Source organism: Candida orthopsilosis (assembly GCF_000315875.1).
Source record: "Candida orthopsilosis Co 90-125, chromosome 7 draft sequence".
In the NCBI taxonomy this organism is placed as follows: Eukaryota; Fungi; Ascomycota; class Pichiomycetes; order Serinales; family Debaryomycetaceae; genus Lodderomyces; species Lodderomyces orthopsilosis.
The window spans coordinates 518,574-532,679 of NC_018301.1; the positions used below are offsets into that span (position 1 = coordinate 518,574).

Below are 14,106 nucleotides of genomic sequence, written 5' to 3' on the forward strand. Positions count from 1 at the left end.
TTAGAGGATTTGTGTTTGTGAATTGATTCATGCTAGAATATTCTTACCATTTCATAGCCAGAGGAATTGTGAAAGTTACAAAAATAGCAAGTCGAGAATAAAATCGATTTGATATTTTTTTTTACAACGGGTAATTTTCGCAACTAAACACCTTCTTTACAACGCATACAATATATTATACTAATACAAGGTACTTTTCTTACTTATGATTATCAGTAGCACTGTTGAGGTGTATATTGGGGACCTTACTGTCCCGTTTCAGCCTATTCCCAGCATAGACTTAGGTGCATGATGCGAAGCACACCCAAAATGGCACACCAACGTTTGAAACCACTGAATAAGTGGAAAACCAATACTGAGTCCCACTAACAGAGGTCACCAGAGCCATAGAGACCCCTAAAAGTCCCCAAAGAATATTTAGGGTGCTTTGAGACAGCGAAGCTACCTCAGAATTTTGAATAATGCGGAGTTAATTTCTTAGTATATATTAGTAAAAGCACGTGAGGTAACGTCTCAATTTGTGATATAAAGTGTAAAGACTGCTTGAAAGTTACAAGGAATCTTTTGATCATCCTGGAGGGGCGAATCTATGTTATATTTTTTTGGAGATAATCTGATATGGTAGGAGTACTACCATTAACATCAAGACATGCTATGCATTAGTCGCAACAGCATGTGTGCCAAAAATAAGTGCTTGTTCCTTGTATTATAATATGTGTTAAAGTGCATTTTCCAGAATCTATATATATTGTTTATCCCAACGAAGCAAGTATAATAACTTCTTAAGCTTGAGTTTATGAGCCGAACATTCAATCACACACCCAAACAGATATATTCTCTGACCACCATCTTCCAAGTTAGTGGCTTAAATTATAGCTTTGGATCAAAGGCCCGTTGTCTTATTATTACAGACGCTGAGTGCAAAACAAGCATTAACCGGTGGCATGGAAATGGAATCGATGTTGGGACGGACATGTGTTGTCTTGTGTACAAATTTCGCGCTAATGGTAATGTCTCCTGGCTGTTGGAGAGAGCTAATCCTCTTTCATTTTAAACCAATAAATGAAGATGGCGAATTAATGGTATACTTCAGCTGGACTATTCAAAATAATTGCTGCGCACGAATTAACCAGGATCTTTAATGTGTTACCATTTTGTTTCTACCACACTGAATTTAGTGTTTAGCTATAAAACACGACTTTCGGCTAAATTTTTTGAATGCGTTTTGAAATTTCCTTTCATATCTGTGGCTAATTGTTTTCTTTCTACAAAATTTCCTGTAAATAATAAAAGTTCCTCTCAGTTTGCGACAATTCTCAAGTGACTTACTCCAGAGGATCAGATTTAAGTGATTTGTCCCACTTTATACGACATTATTGTAGTGATGTTTAAATTATTTGAGTTTTCTTTTTTTATTTCTCGTGGGGGATAGTTGTACACAAAACTGAAAGCTAAAGCGAGTCCCGATTTTGAGAGGTTTTTCAGGAACATTTTTTTGCCATTAACTTGCGCTTTTCAATTATTTTTTTGACTCCTTCAAAACGCCTCCAAACTTTTAACGTTTTGAATACGCATATATTTTAGACATTTTTCAGACATTTTCCTGAACCTTCAGACGCAATTTTTAAAATTTGATTTTTGCTTTTGAAACTCAAAGCATATAACGCTCTTAACTTTGCATGGCTTAAGTGTTCTAAGCCATAATTACAGCGCTATTCGGCAACATCCAGCTAAACCTGTTCTCCAAGAAGTACATCTGTATTGAAAAAAGAACTACCAATTCCTAAAATAGTTCAAATGTGAATGGAAATAATGATTGATACTTACAAATAGAAGACAACCAGAGCGCATAATATCGTTCACCTGGATTCATAATTTCTTGAGAAATTGAAACCTCAAGTGTTTACCGCACCGTAGGACTATGTCTGCTAGAAAAGCTTACATGAGCTCATATATGCTGTTGGAAGATCAATTATTTCAGGGGTTGGTGTTCAATTTCAACTGAAGTGCATGTTACAAATTCTCCAGCGGCTTTGGCTTTATGATTAAGATATTACAAAAATGAGAGAAAGAGCTCTTTCACGTGGAAGGGCATCATTTATTGAGAGGTGTTTCACGTTATTGTACGACATTGGTGTAAGGTTGCTAGAATATGTTTCGCTTACCATTGAAGACATGAAAACTAGTATGAAAAGATATCATGTAAGGTGGTACTTTATTGGAATCGACATAAAGTGCTTGAACAAAGAGACTGAAACGTGTTCAATGCTTAAATCGATCCTGCTCAATTTTGTAATCAGCTGTTTAACATCACGTTCCAAATGGTACCTTCGCTTACTTTATTAAAGATTGGTTATCTCAAGGTCCTTCTGCATAGATAATAGAATAAACTACATAGAGGTTATAAAATACACACGACACTCTTAACTCGTATATTTTACCATGTCATGTGGGTCTCCAACTCGTAGCATTCTCATCCCTATGATGCTTGCATTCCCTAACTTGTATCAGATCCCATTGATGATTTGAATTCCCAACTTGTTTTTAAATATCACGTTCTTTTTTTCTTTGAGATTGTGACTAGTCACTGACACCCAACGCTTTCTTCTCTCACCAAACTTTCAACTTCACTTCCCTCTTTCTCCGTTCTTCAAAAATCTTTTTCTGAGAAATGGCATTCATCATAATATGACTGAATTATGTCTAATTCAACTTTTTTTCTCACTTTCCAGCTGTTTTGAATCTTAACCAAGACTAAAATCATCAAACTAGACTAAGACCTCCAACAAGCAAGTAGATGAAATACATATCCCATTTACATAGCTCTTACGGGTTCTACCGAGAGCGAGTCACTTGTTATTCACTCCCTAAGCCGTCATCAGAGCAGCTACTGAAAAGATTGTTGTTGTCTCAGTTCCTCTCTTTACGCATAGACGCAAAATCCTAGCTTCAAGTTTGGAACCTGAGAATTCCTCACCTTCTTTCATTCTTAACTGACCTCAAATTACTCCTATCACGTATGCACCGGTGACATTTGGTTCTCGGTTGTCCTTTGTGGAATCAGGAGTCTACCTTTGCCCCTCAAGATTACAAAGTGTTCTTGGAGCTTCAGTGATGCGTTAAAGATGATCTTTGTGGGTGCAGGCGGATGTGATGTGTGTTTGTAGATGATTGTGGTTCCACACAGAGCTGTAATTGTTGTGGACACAAAATCAAAATCCTAAGGAAACGTTGAAATGTCTCAAACTTTTGTTTGATATACATCATTGTTTAGTGTTGTTTGCCCCCTCCCCCCATTACAGAGAGTTAAACCTCGCCGTGTAAGTTATTCTTGGATCCAGCCTCCAATATATTATTGTACTTTTCATTCCAAGAACGGTCTCGCATATCACTTTTAAACGACTTGACTTCATGAATCAAACTTCTTGCAAGTTCATATTCAGATAATAATAATGCTTTACTTCCATTTTCCAAGTGCATACTTTTGGTTTCCGATTTCGAGTTAGGTCATCTCTCAAGTGAGTTTTAATACTTTTTAAACTAAAACTTCCCAGTAAAGTTAAGTCCCCCCAAATCAAGTTATGCTACCTTTCTCGTATCTGGATCAGATCTGCAGAGTCCTTAGAATATGTCTTTCTCTAAATCAAGCAGTTGTCCAACTTGAGCCATCTTAGAAGCATCTTGTGTGGAAACTGCCGAGAAAATCTAGCATTTACTTGGTCGCTGCACCAGAGTAACCTAACTCGTCGCCTGTAACAGTCTTGCCACTTCACACGTTTGATGCAAATTGAGCTCCAGGTAGTTGTGAAGGATCGAAATTGATGTTAGGTTTAAAAAGTGTTGCTTTGTTGCACTACTCGTAAATTAACATCCCTTTGGCGTAGTAATAGTAGTGGTAAAATTGAAGGTTGCCGATGTTCCTGTCCCTGTACTCAACATATAATTGCTTTGTACACGTTATTGATAAACTTTTTTTAAACAACCAGCTGAATATACTCTATGGGGTAAAGTATAACACCGTTTCATGTTACCATAGAAAGAGAATCATTCCTGAGCTAGTGATTAATAGATTCAGTCATCAGGGGCTGGCTAGAACTTTCGCCACCACCTTCCCAATATTAGTGAAGTTATGAGGTATTTCCATGATTCAAGCGATCCACTTGCCCGATAAAGACCAATTTCAAGCTGGGCGTGACACCAATTGTATTGACATCTTGTACTACTGATCTTGTAGTAAGTGCAGTATCTTCCCTTAAGACCGAACTAAATCTAGCAACAATTCGAACTTCCAATTGCAATGCATTGCGCTAAGTAGATCTGAATCACGGTGCCGAATGAACCTCAATTCAAAGGTTTGTCGAAGTTGATTTCCAAACGTCAAAGTATCAAATATTATTCGACATTGAAACATGCTATACTAATTTCTCTTTCTTGCTCCTTTTAAGCTGCAAAAAAAGAAAAACTCCCGCTGGTGGAATATGATTATGCTAATATGTGTTTGGATGTCTTGGCTGAGTGCTTTCTTTGACAAACATTGACGATTTTGCTTGAATTTTCTGTATATACATACATCTGTATTTTGTTTGTTCCCATTGATAATCTGAAGGTTTCGCCCGTTTGTGCCTTATTGCAATCAAACCATGATTTGCTCAAGTCCTCTGCTACAAAAGATGTAAATTAGTAGCGGTAGAGAGTGTAATTTAATTGTGTTCTCAGTTGAAGTGAATTTGTTGCAATTTCGCGTGGCTGTTGATCGATGCGAGACCCCTCCCCTACATACTCCATGGGTTCTATAAGCCTCAGAATCTTCCTTTACATTATTTTTCCCTGTATTATATCCCTAATCATCAATGACAAGACCTCATCGATGTCATTCAAGCAATCAATAGCAATGAAACCACAGTCCCACTCTTTGCTTAGTTGCCTACCCTCCAAAATCAATTGATCCGAAGCTAAATCACTATTGGTATGAGTACAAATGATCCAAATTGGCGGAGCCTTTGATTTCGACTCCATTATGTATGCATGTTGCAGATTGGATGCTGAATCGTTTGATCTCCAAATATTCTTAAAAGCATTCTTGAATGAAAAAACATCTTCTTCCTGGCCACGTTTCCAGTTTTCTTTGAATGAAATATACTCTTCCCATGCGTCATCAAGTGCGGCTTTAATTGAAGGTAAAAGATTAAACGTATGATTCTTGGGTAACCCACCCGCGTCTTGTTCATCATACCCAGGTGGTGTAAAGCTTGGAATAGCGCTATAAACAAAGAAATAGCCATTGACATCCCCATTCAATTCACTAGCTCCACTAGCAACCAAGAGTGGACTGGTCGAGACTGGTCGTCGTGGTTCATTGGCAAGGTTGTGCAATACATCTTTATCTAGATTTGTGTAAAGTGAAGCCTCAAGATATGGAACCGTTTTATCGGGGTTGTAACTGGGTGTGTCTATTAGTTCAACCAATATTGGTGTAATACTTGAAGATGATGTGGCGTAGTACTGATTTTTGGTAAAGACGGTTTTGCCGGTTGTAGCTCTTTTGTTGTTTTGGATGTTTGGTGAAAGGTTCAAATGAGCATCTGTCGACAATGATTTTCCACGCAATATATCTTTGGCGTTTTCTGATGATGGCTCATAATTGAATAGATTCGGGTTGAGATATGTCGTTGGATAATAAGTGTCTCTAAAATTGCCCAAGATCAACTTTGAGATTATTGATGTTTTGCCTGCTTTAGCCCCTCCAAGAAAAGCAAGCCGTATTGGGTTTGAAAGGTTTAAAGGTTTGGGAGAGTCGTGTAGCTGACGAGGGTCTGTATTTTTCAGTAATGTCGTCATGTGGCGTGGCGTCAACCCTCAAGTTGAAATGAATTTGATTAGAACTGATGAGGAGAGGTTTACGAATTTCGTTTGATCTCAACTTTGTGTTATCGCAAATAAAACCCCGATGGAGATTCTTTGTAAACAGGATATTTTATAGTGTTAATAGGGCAGTTAGATGAAAGTATATACAGCTTTAAGAAAAAAACTTATCTAGAATTCACGGATATCGGTATTTGACTGCCCTGGCCACTATTTCAACTTTAATCAATGTATTTCTGAACAACTTCGGCAAATGCCGCACAAGATACGGCATGCAAGCGAGATTGTTTTTGTTTGAGATACGAAAGATACGAAAGAAATTGCTATATCACGGAAGAGTATATCAACATTAAAAGAATCCAATGGGTGAACCTTGTTTCTGACTAGGTTTTGTAAGAGATGTCAAATAATACGGTTATGAACTGAACAGGATAAGTGCAATGCCATTCAAAGCAATACGTTGCTATCGTGGATCCACCACAAACTGCCTTTCGACGCTCTTGAACACAACAGACCGAATGGGCATCACATTCATTGACTCAGAATTACTATATAGTCTCAATATGTGTTGCCCATTCCAATCCCCTATCTTCGCCATTTAGTATATTTTATCACGTGATTAGGGCTATAATCACGCACTCGTTAATTTTTCAATTAGGCAAAACTGAAAAAAAATATCTCTACTAAGGATGAATAAACCCTACACCAAACAACCACAAGGAACATATACAATGTCATCAGAATCATCAATCTCATACGCTGCATTGATCTTAGCTGACGCTGAGCAAGAAATCACCTCTGACAAATTATTGGCCATCACTAAAGCCGCCGGTGCTCAAGTTGATTCTATCTGGGCTGATGTTTTCGCTCAAGCTTTGGAAGGTAAAGATTTGAAAGAATTGTTATTCTCTTTCGCTGCTGCTGCTCCAGCCGGTGGTGCTGCTGCCGGTGGTGCTGGTGCTGCTGCCGGTGGTGATGCTGGCGCTGCTCCAGCTGAAGAGGCTAAAGAAGAAGAAGCTGCCGAAGAATCTGACGATGACATGGGATTCGGTTTATTCGATTAAGGAAGTGGTTGAAGCAGAGGGGATACGAGAGAAGAAGAATGGAGGTGGTTTATAAAGATCAGGGAAATTACGATTCATGACTATTGACCATTTCTTACAAAATTCGTGTAATATAATCAATATACATCAGATTTATACAACGGTTGATAAAGTCTTAAAACATTGTGTCTGTAGTCATGACTTGACAGTGATTGAGGTTTCTGTCTTTATGCTTTTGACTCTTTTATTCCCTGATTCCACCTTTACCGATTTAACCCTCTTAACTGCATTACTCAAACTCTTTTCTCCCTCCTTACCCTCAATTTCCTGCTGAACACTCACACTAACACCCTTATCACCACCCATTTTCTCTCTCTTTACCTCAATAACATTGACGCCATTATTCAAATCAGATAAATCAGCAGCAAACAAAACCGATTGTGCCCAACCAGCATAATCACCAAATATATCTTGGAAAAACCGTCTTATATCATCATGCATTGCTTTATTCAATGTCTTGACCTCCTTTTTACCACCTTTGTATTTGAAGTCACGAACGGCAATTTGATAAACATGAGTATCAATAGGGACAATATTTGATTTATCTAATGACATTAAACATATGCAATCAGCCACTTTGGGCCCCACACCTGTTAATTGTAATAAAAATTCATGGGCTTCTTCATAGGATGCATGACGTAAACCATTCAATCTATCAAGATTTATATCGGGGTAGTTTACATCATCAGTGAATTTACATGCAGTTTGATAAATGTACTTGGCACGATATCCGAATCCCAATTCTCGTAACTTCGTCTCTATTGAAGGATCGGCTGATAGCTGTCGTGGACCGGGAAAGGAATAAAACGAAATTCCACCATAATCATTGATGTGGTTGCCAAAATTTATACATAAATTATCGCACATTTTCAGGATTCGTTTAACATTATTGTTCGATGAACAAATGAATGAAATGAGACATTCCCAAGGATCTTGTCTTAGTGTGCGTATGCCACTGAACAAATCAAATGGCGATTGCTGCTTCACTTTAGTAGTGATATAGGGTTTATGATTCAATTTCCATTGGTGGTACAAATCTGTTAATTTCACATCAAGGGCAAAGTAATCCTGAATGAAGTTGAGAGTCGATTTCGAAACATTCTCGTCGACAGGGTGTAAAGGTATATCACCTGCCTTGCTTTTCTGTTTCGCCAATATCTGTGAATAGTAGATATGATCTGGATCTTGTCGTAATAAAACTATTCGATCCAGTATAGCAAATGACCATACATTATTTATACTTTTCCATCGGAAAGTTTGACCACAACGTAACACTTTTGCTAAACTTACTTCTGCTTCTTTGAGTGGAAGCTTGTTCCATTTAAGTTCCATCGTCATAAAAAAGTCGGATAATGATATCGTTCTTGTAATAAGATTTAATTTTTGATTTTTTTTTTTTTTTCAATTTCTCAGTCTTATCGGTTCTGAATTCGCAACACGCGTCAGTTTAGAGCCACAACACTACAATATCAATGCTAACGTGTATAATAATACAATTTGATGCTATTTTTAATATTAATAGATAAAGCCAACATTACCCAAGTGTCTAAAAGCCCCGTAATAAACGCAAGCACAAGGTTCCCCTACTGAAAGTTTTCAAAGTACTCCTTAACAAACAATGAACTTTTTTTGAATCTTTTCTCCAGATATTTTTCAAATATCGCTTTATGATTCTTCTCCGCATATCGACAATTTTCCAACAATTGCTCTGCCAAAGGTCTCAATTGCCGTTCAGTATATCCACTATAAAAGGCATGTGCTTCTGTCCACTCACCACGATTCAACAATACCCGTGAAAGATATTGGGCACCGGCAGCTAACCAACTTGGTGGTGACGCAACAAATCGAGCATCCATTATAGTTATTTCCAAGAAATATTTGGCTAATGTTCTAGTTTCGTAATCATAATCATCGGCTTTGGATGTACGTCGAAGAAAAGACATTGGACCAGGCCATCCCATATCAAATTCAAGAACATCAATCATGAAGCGTTCGGCTTTTAGGAATTCGTCTATCGAATAAGCATTATCAGCCATGAATGCTACCTCTTGTACTGTAGGGCAATTGATCTCTTCGTATTTAGCAGCAATAAAAAATGCAACTGCACCAACCAATTGGAATCTAGTCAATGAAACTTTACGTTTGGAAAGAAATCGGTCAATATAGTTGACAGTAAGGAAAAGCGTTTCGGGGAGTAGGTTGAATTTACCGTGTACTTGAACCACCCAGTCAATCAACACTGCTCTCATTCCCCATCTCAACTCATCTTGGAGATTGTCCATATAGTGTGGGTCTGGTCTATACTTTTCTTCCAAACTGCGCATATAATTGAATATTTCTGGAGAATATTCAGCAACCATTGATGCATCATAAGTATCTTCATCATTTTCATCCAATGTAGTTCTTGAAAATTTGTCAACTACTCTTCGCAACTCCATCTTGATGGATAAATCCCATAATGGTTTCATGGGGGTAATACTTTCAGTTCGATGCTGACGAGTGGAGTGAGAATATGACCTTGAGGGGGCTTGCTGCTGTTGTTGTTGTTGGTGCTGGTGATGCGCTTCATCTTGTTCGTGGGTAGACAGGCTGTCATCATGTTTAATCGTTGTCTCCATTGAAACCTCCTTTTCAGTTTGTAAATCTTCATCATTCCTAGCGTCCCTAGAGTAGAGCTCTGCTACACTGTCTCTGGTAATACTTTGTTTGACAGCAATTTGATTTCGTAATTCATCATCCTCTTCCTCTTCAGGATTGTAGTTACTGTCTACCTCTTCATTTGTAAACTCTTCTTCATCCAACTCCTCTCTGAAATGCATTTCATATTTGTCGCGTGAACGTAATGGCTGCTGCTGTTGGTGGTATCTCACCTCATCGTGTATTCTATTATGAAGGTCATGAAGATGTTGATGGTGGTGTTGGTATTTATGCTGCTGTTGATGTTGTAAATGCAATTGTGATTGAGATTGTGTCACCAGTGGATTTCTATTCTCCTTATCGTCACTTGGTTCAGCTGCTTCATCAGACGTACTTCTCAAATCCTCATCTGTGGAATCAGCAAACTCTCTATGCAATACATTCTCCAATTTTGGTTTCTTATAGTGATGGAGATTTTGTGTTGCCTGTTTGTAGATCTGTAACTTTGATTGGCTTAAAGTAGCGCCTGAAGTAGCTACGCCACTTCCGATACTGCTGTTGCTATTGCTGCTACTGTGCTGGTGGCGAGCATATGGATACGACTGTTGTAGTGGCGGTTGCAGATGCGATGGTTGTGCTGGTTGCTGTGTCTTGAGACGCGATTTATAATTCTCCTGTGCAGTTAAATCACTCAATACTTCTCTGTGCAGTGAGCCCAAATGTGAATCAGACAGTCTTGTCGATTTGTAATTGGACCCAGACACGGTTTTGGTGGAGTTGTGAATGCTTGCATTATTGAGACCACCACCAGAGCTAAAAGGTGCACTCAGATTGTAAATGTCTGACTTTGCTCTAAGATGCTGACTTAGCTTATTCTCATCATTGACAGCTTTATATGACCTCATAGTTGTAAGGGTATATGGTGATGATGGTGTTTGTGGTAATTGTTGCTAAAAGAAGGGATCGACTGATGCAATGCAAAGAAGGAAAATTGTGTACGTTGATGTTCAGAAAATCAAAGCCAAATCAAGTCGAATCAATTAAGTGGATGATGTGGTATGAGCTGTATATGTTTGTTGGAGTATTGGACTCCTACAGTGTTGAACTAAATGTTGTTGTGAGTTGTAAAACTTTTTTAAGGGTGTGTCTGTGTCAGTGTCTGTTGTTTTATTTTTTTGGTGTCTCTGTGATTGTTTTGATTTTTCTTAATCTGTGTAGTGTAGTATAGGTTTAAATAATAAATTGGTAAATAACAGTACAACCAAAAAAGACGAACACGGGTAGTCAGTAGATGATATTCCGTTTGTATTTGTATTGATGATTAGTTTGTATAGTAATACGGTAGTAGCGGTTTTAGATAAAAGCGAAAGACGTATGAGTTGGACAATAATGGATGGAAGTAGTTGGTTTTTTTTAAAAAAAAACTGTTGCTCTTCCTAGGTTTGTATGTAGCAGCTAACGGATGAGTCGAGGTGTCAGCCTTTTAAAAAGTAGTCCTCTGCTAAAGGGAGTTGGGCACTATCTTGTTAAAGCAAATGTAAAAGAAGAGAAATGTAAGTAAATCGGTTTGATTGATGTTTACTTGAAAAATCTATATACGCCTTTCCCTCTGTTTATATCTGTCTCGGTCTCTGTGTTCGGTGTCTGTTTCTCCGCCCTGTCTCCTCCCTTTGTTTCTGTTTTCTCTCTTTCCCTCCCTCTCCCTCTCTCTTTCTCTCTTTCTCTCTGTGTGCTCTATTCTCTTCTTGTTGTTGTTTACTAAACAAAACAACACCAAAACCGGGAATGTCACAAAAACACGACAATAACAAACAATGGGAATATTAATGATAATAATAATACAGACATAAATCTCTTAACATTCTCAAACAACACTACCAACCAACTAACTAATTGCCGCAGTACAGTTACCTAATGCTACCTTTAGCACTCTGAAACGTAGGTTAGGATACCACCACGACGTTTATGATGAGGTGGGTAGATTAGACTAAAGGATATTAAAGTAACTTCATTAATAATAGGAGTTGAAAACTCAAGTACCACTGACTTTGTGGTGAAATTACCTATGCTCCTATAAACAGTTCATGAACAATTTGCACATTTATATTCGAGATGACTTTTTGGCCACACAGTGACCCAGTGCCACAAGATATGCCTCACTTCATTAGCCACTGTCCTCCCCTCTCACCTTACTTTGAAAAAACTTGACCGTTTGATATCTTTTTGAACCTGCTTTTAATCTCTTGTATTTTTGTAATCATCTTCAACCATAGATCGTGAAAAAAGCTCTTGCATTACCGTCTTACTAACGTGTGCAAATACGGTAGTAGATTCGAAATGCCTATTTATCTCAAACCACAACAATTTCTTTTTATGTAGCTTGACTCGATTATAATCCACGTGACTGCCTTTCTTGGAGGCTTAAGTCCATGTCATATATTTTGAAGAGCTTCGCAATCTCTGGAAACTCAAAAACGCTTTTTTGACGTTTTAGAGAGCCCTATGGCGCTGTTGGCTTCTATGAGGAGTACCCAGCATCTAGTTGCCCCTTAGTGTATTTAGTAATTTGTAAGACAATTTTGTAAAGTGCTTTTGTTGACACTCTGACTTGTTTTGGGAATCGTTGGAGGAAGGAGTAGTGGCTCACGATGTCTATTTTAATACTCAACTAAAAATCACATGGAAGAAAAAGGAGTGTGTTTGACTTTAGCATGACCCATGCCTTCAAACAAGAAATGTAACTGTGAAATATAGGCACTAATCAAGAAACCGATTCTTGTTTCTCGAGTAGTAGTATACGCCTTAGATGGAGGATTCTTAGGGGGATATCAAGACGCAACTGCTGGAGATACTGTGAAGAGGACACCGTCTTGTTGGAGTACCAGTTGATTTGGCTAAATGTTTGTGTGACCGCTGCAAAAGTAATTGCATATCTTATACTGACTTTGGTTGTTGAGGCAAAAGAAATGTGTCTCATTGCTATTCTGTATGGAGGTTTAACCAACACAACACTATGCCTTTGAAACTTGACTGCAATATAAAACTATGTTTGTACTGGTTGCAAATTAATGACATCAAGAGCCAAACTAAGCTTTTGTGTAATTAAGTTGTGTACTTTTTTCAAGCGGAATTATCAGAGTCAACAAAGAAATGGTTTGAAAACTCTCACCTGAAAATAAAACCGAATTCGAAATGACATCCATTCCACCAATTCATTTTATCTCTTGATAGAGGCATATCCACCAACAATTGCAACAGACCAACTACCCAGACATCAATTGAATAGCCAACGAAGAAAATTGACATAGAGGAACAAGTAACCTAAACATGACGTTGCCGGATGTAGCTAAAATGACGTGACCAATCTGGATCTCCTATGGACTTGCAGTGATAGGAGTATCTATATTGGCAACTCGCCTATTGAAAAAGATACCAAGCTCATTAGACAAGTCAAAACAAGCGCATTCATATTGGAATATTATGTGTTGTTATTGGCTGGGGGGGATTAGTGGATATATGTTGGTTCAACATCTAACAGATGATAGCCCAAATGCAGAAGGAGGCTTGACGAGAATGTTAAATTGGCTTGTTTTCATGTGCGGTATTTTATTGGCACCCAAATTGGTAAAATACGATCCTAATTTGAAGATATTTATGTGGTTTCTCTCTGGAATGGTAATAATAGGTATGTTTATGTTGGCACTAGTTGTGGACGATGGTGGTAACATAAGGAAATTTGCATATATAAGTTGTGGACTTGCAGTTGTGGGTATACTTTTGCAGATGAAATTTGTTGAAAAGGAAAAGAAAAATCTAAATGTATGGATATGTTACCTGATTGTCGCAACAGGCATGTTGATAACGTTACACTTTTTGGATATCGGAGATTATAATAGGACATTTTTATGGGCAAGTTTTGGTCTTGTTGCTTTAGGAGTGCTCATGGGGACGCTGATAGTGAATGATGCTTCGTCAAAGACCGGTGATAAACAAATCGGTACGAGTACACTGGTACAATTGGTGTAGCTGTTGCACCGGGAAGACGGGGAAGACGGGAAAGATGAGAAAGATAAAATGTGCAGGACTACAACAACAGACGGCAAGATTGAGGCGTCAATTAACAATTGACGAAGCTGAACGTACACAACCCTTTTCTTGAGGTATATCCGACTTTATTATCACAGTTGAGGGTATGCTTCTGAAGGGTTGTTATTTGTGAAGAGGCAGAAACAAAAGTAATTTCACATGTCCCGGATGCCAACACTACACATGGGCTCCATTGGATATATTTTTCTATTTGACGGTAAAAAATGACAAAAAATTTAGATTAAAAAAAGGAGCAAAATGTTAAAATTCGCCTATATATCACATACATAATACGATTTCCTAATTAGTAATAATTCATTCAAAAAATCACTTTACACATTGTGCATATAGCATAATGCTACTCAAAATTTAGTTTATATTTTTGATCAAGGGGGGGGTTATGATACAATCTTGGTTA

At 38.0% G+C, this 14,106-nt stretch overlaps 5 protein-coding genes across 5 annotated transcripts; 2 read left to right on the forward strand and 3 right to left on the reverse strand. All coding sequences in view use genetic code 12, as the record gives it.

Annotated features, from left to right (window-relative positions):
• Positions 1-4,812: 4,812 nt before the first annotated feature.
• On the reverse strand, positions 4,813-5,838 carry CORT_0G02610 (hypothetical protein; the record flags this gene model as incomplete). The annotated part of the gene is made up of 1 exon (XM_003871018.1): positions 4,813-5,838. The coding sequence occupies one exon, from the start codon at positions 5,836-5,838 to the stop codon at positions 4,813-4,815; it is 1,026 nt and encodes a 341-aa protein (XP_003871067.1).
• A 713-nt stretch (positions 5,839-6,551) lies between these two features.
• CORT_0G02620 (Rpp1b acidic ribosomal protein) lies at positions 6,552-6,926 on the forward strand (the record flags this gene model as incomplete). The annotated part of the gene is made up of 1 exon (XM_003871019.1): positions 6,552-6,926. One exon carries the CDS (start codon positions 6,552-6,554, stop codon positions 6,924-6,926), a length of 375 nt encoding a protein of 124 aa, XP_003871068.1.
• A 174-nt stretch (positions 6,927-7,100) lies between these two features.
• Positions 7,101-8,303, reverse strand: CORT_0G02630 (Ogg1 protein; the record flags this gene model as incomplete). Its single annotated transcript, XM_003871020.1, has 1 exon — positions 7,101-8,303. One exon carries the CDS (start codon positions 8,301-8,303, stop codon positions 7,101-7,103), a length of 1,203 nt encoding a protein of 400 aa, XP_003871069.1.
• Positions 8,304-8,548: 245 nt separating this feature from the next.
• On the reverse strand, positions 8,549-10,507 carry CORT_0G02640 (Clb4 B-type mitotic cyclin; the record flags this gene model as incomplete). Its single annotated transcript, XM_003871021.1, has 1 exon — positions 8,549-10,507. One exon carries the CDS (start codon positions 10,505-10,507, stop codon positions 8,549-8,551), a length of 1,959 nt encoding a protein of 652 aa, XP_003871070.1.
• Positions 10,508-13,082: 2,575 nt separating this feature from the next.
• Positions 13,083-13,628, forward strand: CORT_0G02660 (hypothetical protein; the record flags this gene model as incomplete). Its single annotated transcript, XM_003871022.1, has 1 exon — positions 13,083-13,628. The coding sequence occupies one exon, from the start codon at positions 13,083-13,085 to the stop codon at positions 13,626-13,628; it is 546 nt and encodes a 181-aa protein (XP_003871071.1).
• Positions 13,629-14,106: the final 478 nt, after the last annotated feature.